We start from the raw sequence: 16,005 nt of genomic DNA on the forward strand, positions 1-16,005 counted from the left end.
TTTTTTTTTTTTTTTTTTTTTTTTCCATATTGACGAATAGCTAGCTAGCCAAAATGTCAACAACTGTCTATTGTAACTTATAAAAAAAAGGCCAAGTCAAAGTTGTCTTTTTCGCTGCAGCGAAGAGGATTTAAGAAACATTTTTTATGCGTTTACTATTTGTCAATTATATTTCATTTTAACATTCTGTGCATTTTTTTTTTTTTTTTTGTGTTGCCTTTTTTTTTTGTAACTGTGCTAATTTTTTTAACCTTTTCCGTGCACAACTCTGTAGTTGCGTCTGCTGTCCTCTTCGTAGGTGTACATTTAAAAGTTGTCTTTTTGTCTGGACAAGAGTTCCACCCACTGCGCTACGCAAACCGTACAACAGTTACCGGCTCGTCATCCCCCTTATTCTTTGTCGTGTAGCAAAAATGGTCACGCTGAACAGCACAGACCCCCAAGTTGTGATCGAATCATCAGGAGTACCGACCATACGAACAAGTAGCACCACCACCCCCGTGGTGATAACAACGCCCCTAGGAAAAAATATGTATAGCAGCTATTCATACAGTAACCCAATCTCGAGTTCGTACACTTCTTCTCACCACAATGCGTGTGAATACAACTGGGAGAGGGTGTCCACCAAGCCATCACATGGCACCCAGCACAGCGAGTATGTAAAAACGTTTGAGGTGCCCACAGGGCTGTACTACGAAGCGATGCCCTTAAAAAGGAACACAAACAATATTTTTGAAGTAACTCCGTCGAAGGAAGAATTAAACAAAATAAATTATAATCCCAGGATAGAGGTCTACTCCACTTGCAACTTTGTAATTATAATGATGGACTTACCAGGGGTGTGTAAAGAAAATTTAAAAGTCGAGTTAGAAAATGGGGTGTTAAAAATATTCGGCCACAAGTACAAAGCACCATTGGAGGAACTACAGACGGAACATGAATACCACACGAAAATAATTGAAAGAGTGGGCGAGTACTATTTTTGCAAGATGTTTCAGATGCCTCCAGTTTTTTCCGACGGGCAAAGTATATCCTGCACGTTGCGCGACGGCGAGCTGACTCTGAAAATGTTGGCCTCCGAGTTACGGGCCCATAAGAGAGTTGTCGAGGTGCAGTCTTAGAGGCGACAGTTAGGCGCACCAGCATACGTAAGCGAATGCACACATCCATGTGTAACCAGCATGAAGGGGCATTTTTGTTTTTTTCCTACACAAAAAAGGCTACACCTGTTTTACATACACCTTCACCCTTTTGGCATACCCATGTGCGTGCCCTTTTTTTTTTTTCATGTTCACTTTGAGGACGATTTTGTTTTGCATCCCATATCCCCCCTTTTCACGGGTCGACGCTCATTCGGCTGAGCTAGCCCAAACAGCAAACATAGAACAAAAAAACAAACCATTTTGAAAGAAGTCTGTAGTGTGCGAGTTTTCACAGAGGATGCACATGAAGCAGTGCAGGTGGACGGGTACATGGTTAAAAAAAAAAAAAAAAAAAAGATGTAGGGCCGGGCGACACTCGCGATGATACCCTGTTACTGCAGAGTAAAGCACACCATACCCAGCCTCATTCCAAATTTACCCCTCGTTCATCGGTGCCCATTTCACTGTGAACCGTTCCGAGTTCACCAGACTGTGCAACAGAATTCTTTTCCTGAGCAAATTAAACTTGTCTCGAATTAGTTGGTGCTTCTGATAGCACAGCTGGATGTCCTTCACCAAGCTGGTATTCCTTTCAATCAACGCTTTGCTCATATTTTGAATAGACGCATGGGACTTGATAAAATGTATAATGTCCACTCCTAGCGAATGTATAATCCTTTTTTTAATTTTTTCAAATTTATTTTCATAGTAAAAATTCAAATCCAGCAAGAAGTAGTACACATGCACGACCTGTTCAAGGAAATTAATTTTTCCTTTTATATCGCTGGGACGAGAATCTAAGTTGATTTTTTTTTTTGTTAAAAAATAATCCTTTACATGTATGTAATCATTTTTTACTTTGATTAGTTTTTTGATCAACGTGGTACAGGGTACATTATCGTATTTTTTCGAATCTCCCTTAAGGACATGCACCTTAATGTCGTTTATGAGTTTCTCTGGGTTCACTTGTTCGATGGTACTTCCAAAACTGAAGTTATATTTTTTGCAAGCAGCGAGACCGCTTTCTTCACCCGTTACATTTCTTATGTGAATGTCTTTGCCGTCCCCATTTTCATTACTGTGTAATATTACGAATACATGTTTTAAAAAATCAATCTCTTCTGTGTTGTGTTCCCCTACGTGGTTGCTGCCACTGGAGTAGGGCAATCGCGGGGAAGAGTTTGCACCAACGTTGCCGCTATACATATGGGTCATCATTTTCGTGGACTCCATTTTATGCACACCGCTTCTCAACATACTACTACCTGCCCCCTTTGCACGCGCGTCACGATTAAGGAGCATGTTGCAGATGGCCCCCTTTCCTTGGTAAAAAATGAAATTCTTCTTTATCATGGAGTTCATATAATCATTGCAGCGTGAATTCACATAAAGAGAAAGCATGTTTGCATACATGTTCAAATCTATCGAGTCGTCATCCACCACTTCGGTGTTGATATAAAAATTTCTTAGTCTTGCTTGTCCAGGGATGTGGCATAGCGCTTTGCATTTTTTCTTCTCCCTTAGTAGCAAATGGGTTTCGTTTGTTCCCTCTGAATTGAGATTTGTGTTTCCCGGCCTGCTGATTATCTTCAACTTGAAGCAATCATATACGAGGAACAAATTTTTATACAGTGAGGAGGTGAAGAAGCTAATGTTCCCGCTCATGAATAGTTTTTCTTTTCTCTGGCTGTCCAGATTTATGTAGTGGGTGAAGATCAAGTATACGTCACTGGAGGGGTGGGTCCCCTGGGAGATGCTGCTGTTGCTCTTGCTCTTCCTGCCGCTACCGCTGCTACTGCTTTCTTGCACGACTACGGGGTGAAGAACGTACTGCACATCGTAGAGGATTTTTGACTGCAGGCGGTCAAAGTTGTCTGGACCTTGCTCCCACTGGATAGCGGCGTCACGCGTTGCGCTATTGTCCCCGGCGAAGAGCCCCGCGAAGGTACCCTGGTTCAAGCGCTTCGTATGGTCCAACAGCAGATACGTGTAGTAGTCAAATTGGTAAAAGCTAATGGCCGCCTTATAAACGGTGTTGCTCATGTAAAGTCCATTTTTGCACATTTCGTGAATCAACTTGGCGCACAAAATGTTTTTCAAATGGATGAGGTAAAATATTACGCTCACAAATTTTACCCACACTAAGTGGAGATGCACAACCTTGTCATTGTTGAAACAAAGCATGTTGTGGCTGTTCAGGACAATCGTTTTCACATTACTCATTCCTGTGTAGTATGCATCAAAGTACAGTACAGATAGAGGTTGAAGCTGTAAATTTACTTCTTCGTTTATTTGCTTTTCTACAATGTCCTTGTTATCTTCGTAACAGGAGAAGAAATCATCATCCCGTTCGGTGATGTCTTCATCAGAGGTGTATGCTGATCCGGGGGAATGCTTATGCTTCCCCTTCTCATTAAGGTTACTCTTTTTGGTGAACCTTTCTTTGAATAGAGATTTCTTCTGCGTCTTTGGGGTCGTCAGTTTGATGGAGTCAATTTTTATCTCCCCTAAGTTTTCTCCTTTGTGGTGCTGATCATTGGGGGAGTCCGTCCGGAGAACGGTGCCATCACCATTGTCATCCTCACCCCCCTGTGTGTAGGCCACCTCCATATGCGCGCATTCCCTGGCTGTACCCCTCTGAGACATTTTCCCCATGAGGGAAGCCATCTCGTAGCTGCCATTCTTCACACGACGATAGTACTCATCGTATTTATCTCGGTTAATCAAATTGGCCAAATCGGCTGAAGTCAAATTTTCGAAAATAGCATTATCCTTCAAATTAAAAATGTTAAAGAAAAAAGATTGTTTTTTTTTCTTCATGGACAAAAAGTTCATCGTTTTCTTCCATGTTTTTCCACTGTCGGTTTCGCTCTGCCCAGGGGTGGGGATGACGATGTGGGGAGTAATAAAATAGTTTAGCAGGACGAAGAAGACGTACCCGAACTTGTCCGTCACGACCATGAACACAAGGTGGTTGTAGTAGAGCATGGTGATGCTGCGGTAGGTGGATTTCCTCAGGCAGTTGACCACGTAGGGAACGTAGGAAAAGGCGGCCCGGGCGCGGCGATCATATCTACGACAACGACGACCACGAACACTGCCACTGACGCTCCCTTCACTTCCCTGCGCATCACCGCGGCTTCTGGAAGTGGCCCCGCCCCGAGCATGCTGCACCCCACGATTGAAAGTCACCCAGACGTCCTTCTCCCTGTACTCCCTCACGGAGACCCCTCGGAAGTGATCATAGTGCGTGAGGAAATCCTCCACATACTCCTCATCGCGCCCTTCACCATCCCCGCGCTGTACATCGGCAGGCTCCCCATTGGTGCCCCCACCTTTTTCCACCACCCTCTGCCCAATCCTGTTCAACTCATACATTAGAAAGTAGCTGACGTACCACTCATTCGTGATGATCGGGGTGTATATTAATATGAGTCCATCTTTTAAAAGAACAAAGAGGCAGGTTTCTATCCAGGGGATATTTTCACTGGGGGCACCAAAGCAGTAATCTACTACAAGATTTTTGTACTTGTTTTTTTTAGCTAGCTTTTTCTTTTCTTCCTTGCTTAAGACATGGTCAGAGGCGAGATCAGTCTTACTTCTTGGTGATACCACATCTAAATCGTTACTTATTGGATGGTTGCTAGGGGATTTTTTGTCCATCCCATCCGTGTTTCCTTCCCCCATATTGGTGTGTCTGTCCTGGTCATTTTGCCCTTGTACGTAATTTACTTTATCGTTATTGGGGGAAGCTTCTTGTACCCTTTGTAGGTTGTTACCATGGTGTTGGTGTGGAAGGCTCCTCTTGTTCATCTCTTCAGTGCCACTTTGACCAGACGTTGCATCTCGCAAGTGGAGAGAAATATTGATCGTTTCCATTTTGTACAGCTCCTTCTTTATGTCTTCCAAGTTTTCATTTTTTAACTTTCGTCGGATAACATCCATGTCTGGAACGACGATTTTTACTTCCTCCTTGATTTTGCCCTCTACATTAATTAGGCGAATTACAGATTTAAATTTAAAAGAGTACAATGTAGATGTGTCCACTTGTTCATATGTCAATAGGGACACTACATGATCCGATTTATGAAACCATTCTGCTTTAATAATTTTTCTCTTCGATGGAATGGTTAAATGTTTATTGTGTAATAGGTACTCCCCTCTAATGGAACCTTTTTTTTTTTTTTTTTTTTTTTTCTTCTTTTCTTATGAGGATAAGTTCCTTGCTTGAGAGAATAAATATGTCCTCTTCATTTTGGTCGACATGGATCTGAACATAAAACCCATCCACTTCCACGTCATAGTTGGGAATTTCCACCGTCATTTCTTCGTATGAACAGGGGGCATTACGCTGTCCATGTTGATGTGTCCCTATAATGACGTAGCTGATTGGGACGTGGGGTCGCTTGCAAGTTGGTCCTCTTGCCTTGTTTAGTTCACCCTCTTGCTCACTGAGGTTGTCTGCTCTTTTCAAATTTCCCTTCCGAGGCGCTGCGTCATCCTGGCCTAACTTTTCACACCACTGCCTTAGGATGAAGTACGCGGTGCTGTGGCCCCGCCCGCTCTTTCTGTTGCAAGTGGGTAGAATTTCGACAAGGTTGCCATGGGGGCAAGGGGGGCTATCGCCCCCACCGCCAACCTCCCCTTCAACTGCGCTGGTAGACGCATCGGCCACAGATGATCCCCGCCTGACGTGGCAAAACTTCAGATCCAGGAGGTGATCATACTTCTTCTTCTTAATCAGGTAGGTCTCCTCGAAGGGGGCATTTTTCTGCACGCAGCTAATTCTACTCTGGTTAATAGCCAGAAGGGCTCTCTCTAGCACGTTCTCCGAAGAGCCATGTGGATGCTGTTGTGTCATTTTTTACATAGGCTGTGTTCAACAAGGTGGGAAGGAGGGGCCGCGTAATCCCAAACCTACTCCGGGGTTACCCCTCCTGATATTTACGTAACTTATTCTGTGCCCAAAGGAACCTGTGCGAGGGAAGACGCGGACCGCTGAGAAGGCTATACCTGGACACGGCTGCGTAAGCGTCCTCTCATTTGCGCCTCATAACGGCTACTTCTTAAAGGTGGGCGAAACATAAAGCCAATGTGTTGGGCTACACGTACATAAAGACCCTTCCAATGGGCAGTGGTGGAGGTGCCAAAATAACGCAAAAAAGTGTTGGTACCATGTACGTTTTCTTTTAACGGTGCAGAGGCTCACTACGCGCATAAGTCGTTCGCAGAGATGTAAGCATGACGTCAAAATGTGTACATGTAAGTATACGTTCGTGCGTGGGCAGGCAGGTAAGCTGTAGGGCAAGCTGGAATTACACTCCACCGACCTTAGTGTGACAAAACTTGTTCACCTCATGCAACGAGTGAACAAAAAAACCGCATTCACTTGTTTCATTTTTTTACTATTTGTTTCTCTGTTCATGCAAAATGTGACAAACGAAGTGGAGTGCCCCATTCGTTGGTCATTTCGTGTCGACTAGCGAACACATCATGTGAATATTTTTTTGTTTTTTTTTTTTTATGAAACAAAACTATACAGCAACAAGTATGGCAAAATGGGGTAAAAGTCCGCAAGCACGAACAGAAGCGGCTACCTTGCCTTTGCGTTACATTCGCCGCACTTCCCCATGGGTTCTTTCCGTATCACCCTCGGCTACACCTCTATCTTAAAATCGTTACTAATTTTTATAATTCCCTTTTGAGAACTTATACCGTTGCTACGTGTGATAGAAGTGCAAAACAAATTTAAAAAAAAAAAAAAAAAGAGCCACGAATGGCGCAAATTTTAAAAGAGGCAAACACAAACGCAGAGCAAACGCATGAATAAGCTTGTTGTCAAACACATGCTCAAAAAGGGGCCGTTCGACGGCGCTTCTACTTGAGGAGGCAACAGCTATATCAGCTGTCAGCACGTAGGGCCATATGAAGATGCCCCTACATACGCACAAAAAAAAAAAACAAAAAGGGGGTGTGAAGAGGGTAGGGGTTCAATTTGGGATTCAAATTCAGCTGAATCATAGGGAAAATGGGACGAAGTGCTGATCGCGATGCCATTAAAGACATCGTCCAAATGGGGAGATCTAGGAACTGCCTTGACTTGCTACATGTACATTTTATTTCTCTCCACAGCCCTACGGCGGACAGCTCCCATGTGCACCGACTACCCCAGGTAAAATGGGTCCACCTGCCAGTAGCCACCCTTGTACAAGATAAACCCCTCGTTGTTCACTGCAAAAGGGGAGAAAAAAACGCAAATGTGTATGAGCACATAAATGGAAGTCTCCATGTGGTGAGATATAAGGAGTGGGGAAGAAGCCACGTGCTCTACTTCGGCCCCAACAGTGGTATTCCCCTCCTCCCTGACAACAATGGTCACGTGTATGCCCTGGAGAATTCCACCATCGCTTGGACACATGCTTCACCACTTTTGCTTAAACGAAAGGGAGGCAGCAGTAAGAACCTACAGAAGTGAATTAACGCTTCGTCCGAGATGTACGACTCCGCTGCCTGGATGACCGACTTGGCTAGGTTACGCAGGTCCTACAAAAAAGAAAGCAAAAAAAAATAATAACAATAATAAAATTGCACACAACACTGTATCATGCTTAGGGAGGAGTGAAAAGTGGAGTGGGGGGACGGGATACAGCTAACTACGACAAGACCTCCTGAGCAGAGACCACGTAGAGTACTCCGCGCCACTGCCAACTGACCTTGTTGAAAATTTTATTTTTTCCATTCCTGACGAGCTGAATGATGCTCTCCTTGAATACGCTCGAAAGGGCGCCGACCGATTTCCCCCTCTTCGCCTTTTTGACCGGTTTTTCTCTAAAATTGAGGGTTTTCACGTAGGAAGGGTAGAAAATGGTTTTCTGGTAAATTTCGATGACCTCCTTCGCATGGTACAGAGTTACTACGTTGGAAAGATCTCCTCTTGCCCTGGCTTGGCACAGGCGAATTAAAGATTCGAGCTGCCTTATGGTGATGGGGGAGCTTACATAATTCTGTGACATAGAAAGACTTCGTAAATGTAGGTAGAATTTTCTTATGTACTTTTTAGCTTCATCAGATAGGATGGGAAAAATACATTTCCTACAATACTTTATAAAGGCTCCGAGGAGCTCCACGGGTAGGTAACTACGTTCATTGATTTGTTTACACTTGTTCATGAGGTCATTTTTAGGGGAGAAAATATCTTCATCTTCGCAATCGCTTTCATCACTGTCATTGCTGCCATGATCACCTGGATAGTCTTCATTGTGAATACCTTTCTCTTCCACCCCCCATGGGTCCCTCTCCCCATCCTTTTTTCTTTTTTTTTTTTTCTTTTTCCCTTCCCTATCATAGTTGGAATTAATGAGGTAATTAGAAATTTGGTAATCTTTCTCCTCCGACATTTTATCTGTTAATAAGAAGACTAGATCGAATCGTGTTAACAAGGGGAAGGGGATTTTAATATTTTCAAATATTGTTTTATTATAATTGTATTTTCCTTCCTTTGGGTTGGATGCCGCGATAATGGAACACCTTGTCTTAAGATTACACACAATCCCCGCTTTGCTTATGTTAATGCACTGACTTTCCATACACTCCAGGAATGACTGTTGATCGGTTAGAGAAATTTTGTCCAACTCATCGATGCAGCATATACCTTTGTCTGATAGAACTAGTGCACCTCCTTCCAGGGAGTACTCATTGTTTGTGGCATCCTTTAATGCACATGCAGTTAAGCCGTTAATGCTGGTCGAGGTGCTACAAATGAATAAGCTCTTTTCGATAATGTTACTTACGTATTGAAGGAGTCTACTTTTTCCTAACCCTGGATCTCCTATCAGTAGGTTGTGTATGTTTCCTCTTCTTTTTATTTGCTTGTACTCATCATATATCGTTTTTCCTCCGAGGAGACTGAGCAGAATGCCTGCCTTTATATAACTACTCATTATTATACGTGGACAGAGTGAAGCTACGAGGAGGTAAAACTTGTTCTTTCCATACTTGTGCATGTCTTCTATGAATTCCAGGACCTTTGCGTCGAATTGCTTCGTCTTGTTGAAATGGCGGTCATCGTTTGGGTCCTCCTGATGCGTTGGCTTCCCCGACTGGGTTGTCTTCTCCATTTGCGTTGTCTGCCACATTTGGCTTGTTCCATTTGAGTGAGTTGGCCAGCCAAGTTTTCCCATCTCTCCCTCTGCGCCGTAGTCTCCTTGCCCACTTCTCCTCTTCCTGCCACCCCCCAAGGTTTCCTCATCGATGTAATCCCCGTACATGCACAGCTCGTCGTCATCAAACTGGATGTCATTCAATCTTGCGGAGGCTTCTCTACTAATGAGGCCTTCCCCGGTGTTTCTTCTCTTCTGCCCATTGGAAGTGGAAACATTTTCTACTGAGTCACGACATCGGGGCAGCCCATTTTGGCTGTCCCCCGAAGTGGTAGTTACATCATGGCTTAGCATTTCACCAATACCATCACAAATTAGAGCCTCATAGGAATCCATGTCGATGGAGTTATTCATGGTGCTTGCGTCAAAGGAGACGTTCGTTTTGGCCTTAATATCTACTTCGCTAGTGGCGTCATAATTGGCCCCTCCCCCTACGGGCCTATATGCTTGAATACAAATTGGTGCTGCGTTGTTCTCAATTTGGGTTAGACTTCTGAGGTGGGTTTCATTTGGGGCGTCTCCAATGGAGGGTGCCTTCCCTCTTCTACCCATATCATCTCCCTCCTTTTCCCTGTCCAGCTTATCCCCATTTGCCCCTTCCCCATCCCAACAATAGAGGAGCATTTTTTTCTCAAATTTGTCAATGTAGGATTCCCAGAGCATAGAATTGTACAGCTTGTTTTTTGTACGCTTGATTTTCTCCAAGTTGAAGGAGCTGTTGTTCAGGTACTTTTTAGAAGACAAGGGGAAAATAGAAAGGCAATCTACGTACATATTATATATAGAATTTTTTCCATTAATGACATAATTGTTACTGTAAGAAATGACCTTGAGGATCCCTACGATTTCCACATAGTTTCCTGGAACACAAGTGTTTATAAAAAATTTAGAAACTTCCAAAGTGGCTGTCAGATTTTTCACATTGGAATCTTCCATTTGTTCATTCATGCTATTTAAAATTTTTTTATTTTCCTTCAAAATAATTCTTTGGTATTCTATCGACTTGGCTGATTCTCTAATTGGGTGGAAGTAGAAACTATCACAATTCGCCTTTGTACATTTTTTTGGGGAGTCATATTTACCGTCTGTGAATTCTACCTGGATGATGCTTTTGCATTTCTCGCACATAAAATCAAGTCTTGTGATTAGCAGTTGTATCGGGGATACTCTTAACACGCTTCCTCGGAGACATATAAGTTGATTGACTTTTTCACTTTTCAGGTCCTCAAATTTATTTAGCTTGTTCCAGTTGTATATATAGATCGTGATTCTGTTTGTTAGGAAGTAGGACTTGAACAAGTCGGATTCCTTGTAGCGGTCACACTTGAGTTCGTTGATTAATGGGTCGTCATTTTCAAAGTCGCTGATTTCGTCCCGTCTGATGAAAGGGTTCCTCAGGGAAGAGGAGCGGATACCTGGGCGGCCGCCACCTATCATATGCTTTCCAGAGCCACGCATCTGAGCGTCAACTAGCGGCTTGTCCTTCTGGATGTTACTCGGACTGGGGCCACTAGTGCTGCACCCATCACCCGTCCTCGCGACGTCTAACCTGATACCCTTACTCACCTCTTGAGGAACCTCCTCCGTACTGTCCTCCTCTATGTGTAGCATCTTACACAAGAGCAAGTGCAAAGCCAACTTCATGAACTTCAAAACGATTTCCGGATTCTTCTTCAGCTCATGTAAGTACACTTCATTGTTCGGAGGGGCATTTCTGTTTATCAATTTTTTATTGTCCAGGAAGAATTCCAAGTTCAGGACTATTTCCTTGTCCACGTTAAACAGGCTGTTCCAGTTGTTCTTGAAGAAGGTCACCCAACTTAGAATCAGCGTTTTGACCTCGTCTGAGGGGGGTATGTGTGTGGGGGGGGGGGGGGCAATTCGGGGGTGTATTGGATTCATATGCACAGGTGTTGGTATCTAATGCACACGTCGCGTACCGCCCTTGTCTTACCATTCAGCTCGGACTGGTTAAAGTAAAGGTGCACAAGGGTGTCCATTTTGTCCTCGTCCAATGTGGTGATCAGGTTTGCTTAATTTTTTTTTTTTTTTCCCCCTTCCTTTTTGCCCCTTTCATCTGATAAGATCAGTCCTTCCTGCCGAAGAGACGAATCTGCGTGGGGAACGTTACACACATGCAGCTGGAAAGCAGTCCATCTTTCACCATCAGCGTGAATTGTACGCTTTGATCATACACGAGAAAAAAATATATAAATAAACACTTTATAAAAAATATGCACTTGAGAGGGTGCAGCGAAAATTTTGGCTTGTTCAGTTTTTCATGTGTACGTACAAGGGGTAGGGCGTGGTGTGGTGTACCGTGTGCGCCTTCTGTTTTCATATGAGATAAAAAAAAAATAAGAAAATGGTATGTGGTTCTCACTGTACGACTGTGCATATGTAATTTGCAAAGTTACATGTGCATATGTGTACGGCGTATGTGCACCTCGTTCCCAAATGAACTGCTGGCTCTGGGCTCGGTGTACAATTTCGAGTGTGCCCCAATAGCATAACATATGCATGCACAAACATATGTTTCCCTTTACATGCAGATGGCTTTTTATCTTTTTTCCTTTTGTCCGCACCTTTACTCGTACATACAAAAGGGGCGATCTTTTTAAAATACTTTTTTTTTATATACATTTTTGTAGTCACCACCAAGGGAGAGACAACCCTCCACCACATGGGATGGGTTCACAACTCCCCCTCACGCAGAGAAAAGCGAATTATTGAATGGTTCACCTAGATGAATAATGTAAAAGTGGAGGAGACTGCCCACCACATTGTGTGCACTACAGATATGTATGATAACCTTTTGGGGAATATTCCGCACAGGATACAAAAAAAAAAAAAAAAAGAACGCAGCATGTTAGAATGTTTCTTTGTTTTCCCACTGAGGGAATTGTTGTTCTGCTCGGCTCGCAGGGGTGCAGAAGGAGGTGGTGTGAAGATGGGTAGGGAGAACTTCATAAGGGAAGATATTTGCGCGGTCGCTAAATGGTTCAGCATCCGGTGGAAAAGTTACTCTTCGGTGAACACTTGTAGGGCTACTCAGCGTGATTACGTCCCCCGCGTGTGCCATTTTTTTTAAAACCTACTTTTTTCTCTCTGCACCCATTGGGCATCGCCCCCAAATGGAAATGTGCTCGAATGGACTGCCAGTTTGTTACACCCCCCAGCAATTCTCCATTTGGGTGTTCCATATGAAAAGTACTTTCTACCTTTGCGAGTCAAGTTGGGGAAACAAACCAAAGGGATGAAACATCTCCCTGGACCTTTTACAACTGTGGAGTGTCCCTCTTTTTTTTTTTTTTATTTCATTGTTCAAATGATGGTAGGCGAAAAAAACAGCTTTGGACGAACATCGTACCGTGAGAGCGATTGAGCATTTACAAAAATTATAATCCCACATGTGCACGTGTAGTGTCCTCAACAATTCCCTTAGCAGGGTGAAATTGATGAGGTGAGGACGCGAGAGCATGTATGAACGTAACAACATGGGAACGGGCATACAATGCATACCTTATACATGCCACCTATTTGGTCCGTTTTTCCCTTTTTCTCCTTTTTCCTTTTTTCCGTTTTTTTTTTTTTTGGTGTGGGCAAATGTTCGCACGTATGACGAAGGCATAGGTATTATCACCTTTTCGCGTGTTCGCATTGGAGTACACTTGTTCATGTTGCCCCGTCCGCATGCAGAGAAATGCAGCACACTTGCCACATGGTGCTGCCGCGGTCATGTCGTGCGTCACAAGAGAGCACCGCGCTCACGAGTACGCGTACACATTAGCGCATGCCCGGAACTGTGTACAAATGAGTACATGCATACGCCTACGTACAGGTATATACGTACGCATATGTGCAGTGTACACATATATATGTACACGCGGAGGGGAAATGAAATCGGCCAGGCAACAGCGCCCTTCGCACCATCATATATATACATTATTCTTGCGCAGCGTGAAGGTCCCTCACGGAGGATACCACGTGCTGAAAAGTATATATACCCACGTCCAGCACTTGGCAAAATGTTCTTAACCCCCTTGCGCTCACTTTGCTTTTTTTTTGACCCAGCTAAATGTCATTTACCATATTCCATTTTGTCCCCAACTGGTAAAAATACATGGTCAGTCCATTTACCATTTTGAAAATTATAAAAAAAAAAAAAATCCTTTCAGTGAGAACGTGTTGGGGCACTGTATTTTTTTTTTTTTCATTTTGTTTGCTTTACTTTTATATATGCGCATTTAAATTTATTTTAAAAAAAAAAAAAAAAAAAAAAAAAAAAAAAAAACGGGAAAGCCAAGTTTATGCGAAGCCACGTGAAAGAGAAGAACAATTGAAGCGAAATAATTTAAGCGAACTGTCATACGAGGGGCCGTACGAATAATTAACGGTTTTGTTAAATCCTTCGCATGGAAAAAAAAAACAAGAGAGAAAATAAAAAATAAAAAAATGCGCAGATGGAACATATTGTTTTCCATATACTAAAAAAAAATACATGCGAAAAGAAGCTTAGCCCATTCCACCCCCAATACGAAAAGATAATTATACTTTTTATATAACCTGCAAGAGGAACCACTGGGAGATTATTTCTTTTTTTTTTTTCTTTTTTTTTTTTTTTTTTTACATCCTCAAATTTTGCGAAAGGGAAGGCTTGGTCTTCCATGCGAAGATGTCAAAGCGGGTGAATTACTATGACGTTCTAGGGGTTCCTCAAGATGCCGACTTAAGCATAATAAAGAAATCGTATAGGACCTTGGCCATGAAGTGGCACCCTGGTAAGACCACTCGATGTTGTGGGCAATGCTCTCTGCGGGACGCCTTCTTTGCGCGACGTCATTCGTGTGCATGTCGAGCGTACCTCCGTCTGAACTTCCTGAGGCCGGGAAGTGTTCACCTGTTGTTTGCTGCTCCTCCCGTCCGTTTTTCCCTTTTTTGCGCTCACCATGATATACCAGCATTTGGGTGGAAGGTGTGCACATGTGAGTTGTTCCCTTGTATGCCTACCTGGGATGCTCACACCGCTTATACCACAACAGTGAAAAATGCAGCCCCCTTCCAAAGGTACTCATAATGAACTAGCCGCTAAACCAATAAATATGTTTTTTTTTTTTTTTTTTTTTTTTTTTCTAGACAAGAACCCAAATAATAAGGCCGAGGCGACGGAGAAGTTCAAGCAGATTTCGGAAGCCTACGAAGTTTTGTCTGACCCCAAGAGAAGGAGAAAATATGACCGTAAGGAAATTGAGAGTTGCAAAAAAAAAAATGCTCATGCATAATGTGACATGTTCTTTTTTTCGTATTAACAGAAGGAGTTCACATGCTTGGCCGTGTCTCCGGTTCACATGTTTTTTCCCACTTAACATTTCTTACATTCCTTTGTATCCCTCCCCCTTGCAGTATACGGAACGGATGAGAATTACATGCCAGACGAGAATGACGAGTTTTCTAACTTCCACAAGAATTTCGGTTTCAATGATGCTCAGAGGATATTTGAAATGTTCTTTGGAGATTCCACTCCCTTTGGAAATGATTCCTTTTTTAGTGAAGTCATGGGTTCCTCCTTTGGCGACACTCGAAGAGGAAGAATGGCAAGGTCCAATGACCCCTTCGATAATTTCTTCGGATCATCCTTTAACATCTCCTTTGGCTCATCCAACTTTGATAGTAAGTGCGCGTGACGGAGCGGCCCCAGCTCATCCCACAAAATAGGCCAAAAAAAAAAAAAATAACACAAAGAACAATGCGAGATATAGACAACGAAATTCTTACTCCAATGTATCTCCCCCCATTTATGTATGCATAACCGATTGCTCATTTTTTTTTTTCTGTCCCCGCAGACTTCATGGATGGAGGCTCCACCTTCACGTCCGTAGAAACCTCAACGTCAAACGGAGGCAAATTTAAAAACCGATTTGTAAAAACGTCCACGTCCAAGACGACCTCTATTGTTAACGGAAAACGAGTCACAAGAATCGAGACAGTGAAGACGTTGCCCAACGGAACCGTTGAGAGGACGGTGACCGAGCGTGAAGAAGACGGCAGAGGGAACGTGAACGTCAGACAGCTACCAGCGCACGAAATGAGACGAAACAAAAGATGAAAGTTCCATTCACCCCCTGAAGGGAACATATGAAGGGGGAAAAAAAAAAAAAAATTAAAAAAATAAAAAAAATAATAAAATAAAAAACAGAAAAATGGCAAAACCTTTCCATGACGTCAACTACCCATCCCTTTCATGCGCACACGGGACTTGTCATACCTGCGCGAATGATCTCTTGACGCTGGTTGATCCGCCGTACGTGTTATATAATTAACATCATGTGGATGCGAATAGAATCCGAGGGGGGGGATACTCATGAGTAAATGCGCGCACGCGCAAATGCACGACTCCTTTTTGATGCAGCAAAGGTGAGCCCGCGCCGGCCCCATCCGTTCTAATTCCGCAGAAGCATTATGTTACCCGGAAATAAAATTATCAGAGACGGCCTACCCATAATTAGCCACGTGTCCAAATTACACATCAAAGCTCCTTTTCCGAAATGCTATACCTACTACTCTAAATTTGAAAAAAAAAAAAAAAAGAATAAAAAAAAACACAGTAAAGAAGAGCGCGCTAATGTTTTTACATGTTGATTTATTATACATCACGCATTGCACATTTTTTAGCGATCACTTTTCTTTCCTTCCTTTTTTTTTTT

General features: G+C 43.1%; 4 protein-coding genes across 4 annotated transcripts; 2 read left to right on the forward strand and 2 right to left on the reverse strand.

Moving 5' to 3' along the window:
* Positions 1 to 413: 413 nt before the first annotated feature.
* Positions 414 to 1,121, forward strand: AK88_03746 (uncharacterized protein; the record flags this gene model as incomplete). The annotated part of the gene is made up of 1 exon (XM_012481356.1): positions 414 to 1,121. One exon carries the CDS (start codon positions 414 to 416, stop codon positions 1,119 to 1,121), a length of 708 nt encoding a protein of 235 aa, XP_012336779.1.
* Positions 1,122 to 1,577: 456 nt separating this feature from the next.
* On the reverse strand, positions 1,578 to 6,003 carry AK88_03747 (uncharacterized protein; the record flags this gene model as incomplete). Its single annotated transcript, XM_012481357.1, has 2 exons — positions 1,578 to 5,258; positions 5,434 to 6,003. 2 exons carry the CDS (start codon positions 6,001 to 6,003, stop codon positions 1,578 to 1,580), a joined length of 4,251 nt encoding a protein of 1,416 aa, XP_012336780.1.
* A 1,302-nt stretch (positions 6,004 to 7,305) lies between these two features.
* On the reverse strand, positions 7,306 to 11,301 carry AK88_03748 (uncharacterized protein; the record flags this gene model as incomplete). Its single annotated transcript, XM_012481358.1, has 4 exons — positions 7,306 to 7,373; positions 7,610 to 7,685; positions 7,856 to 11,145; positions 11,256 to 11,301. The coding sequence occupies 4 exons, from the start codon at positions 11,299 to 11,301 to the stop codon at positions 7,306 to 7,308; spliced, it is 3,480 nt and encodes a 1,159-aa protein (XP_012336781.1).
* Positions 11,302 to 13,976: 2,675 nt separating this feature from the next.
* AK88_03749 (uncharacterized protein) lies at positions 13,977 to 15,407 on the forward strand (the record flags this gene model as incomplete). The annotated part of the gene is made up of 4 exons (XM_012481359.1): positions 13,977 to 14,082; positions 14,438 to 14,539; positions 14,705 to 14,971; positions 15,145 to 15,407. The coding sequence occupies 4 exons, from the start codon at positions 13,977 to 13,979 to the stop codon at positions 15,405 to 15,407; spliced, it is 738 nt and encodes a 245-aa protein (XP_012336782.1).
* Between the last annotated feature and the right edge of the window lie 598 nt (positions 15,408 to 16,005).

Source organism: Plasmodium fragile (assembly GCF_000956335.1).
Source record: "Plasmodium fragile strain nilgiri unplaced genomic scaffold supercont1.45, whole genome shotgun sequence".
Taxonomy (NCBI): domain Eukaryota; phylum Apicomplexa; class Aconoidasida; order Haemosporida; family Plasmodiidae; genus Plasmodium; species Plasmodium fragile.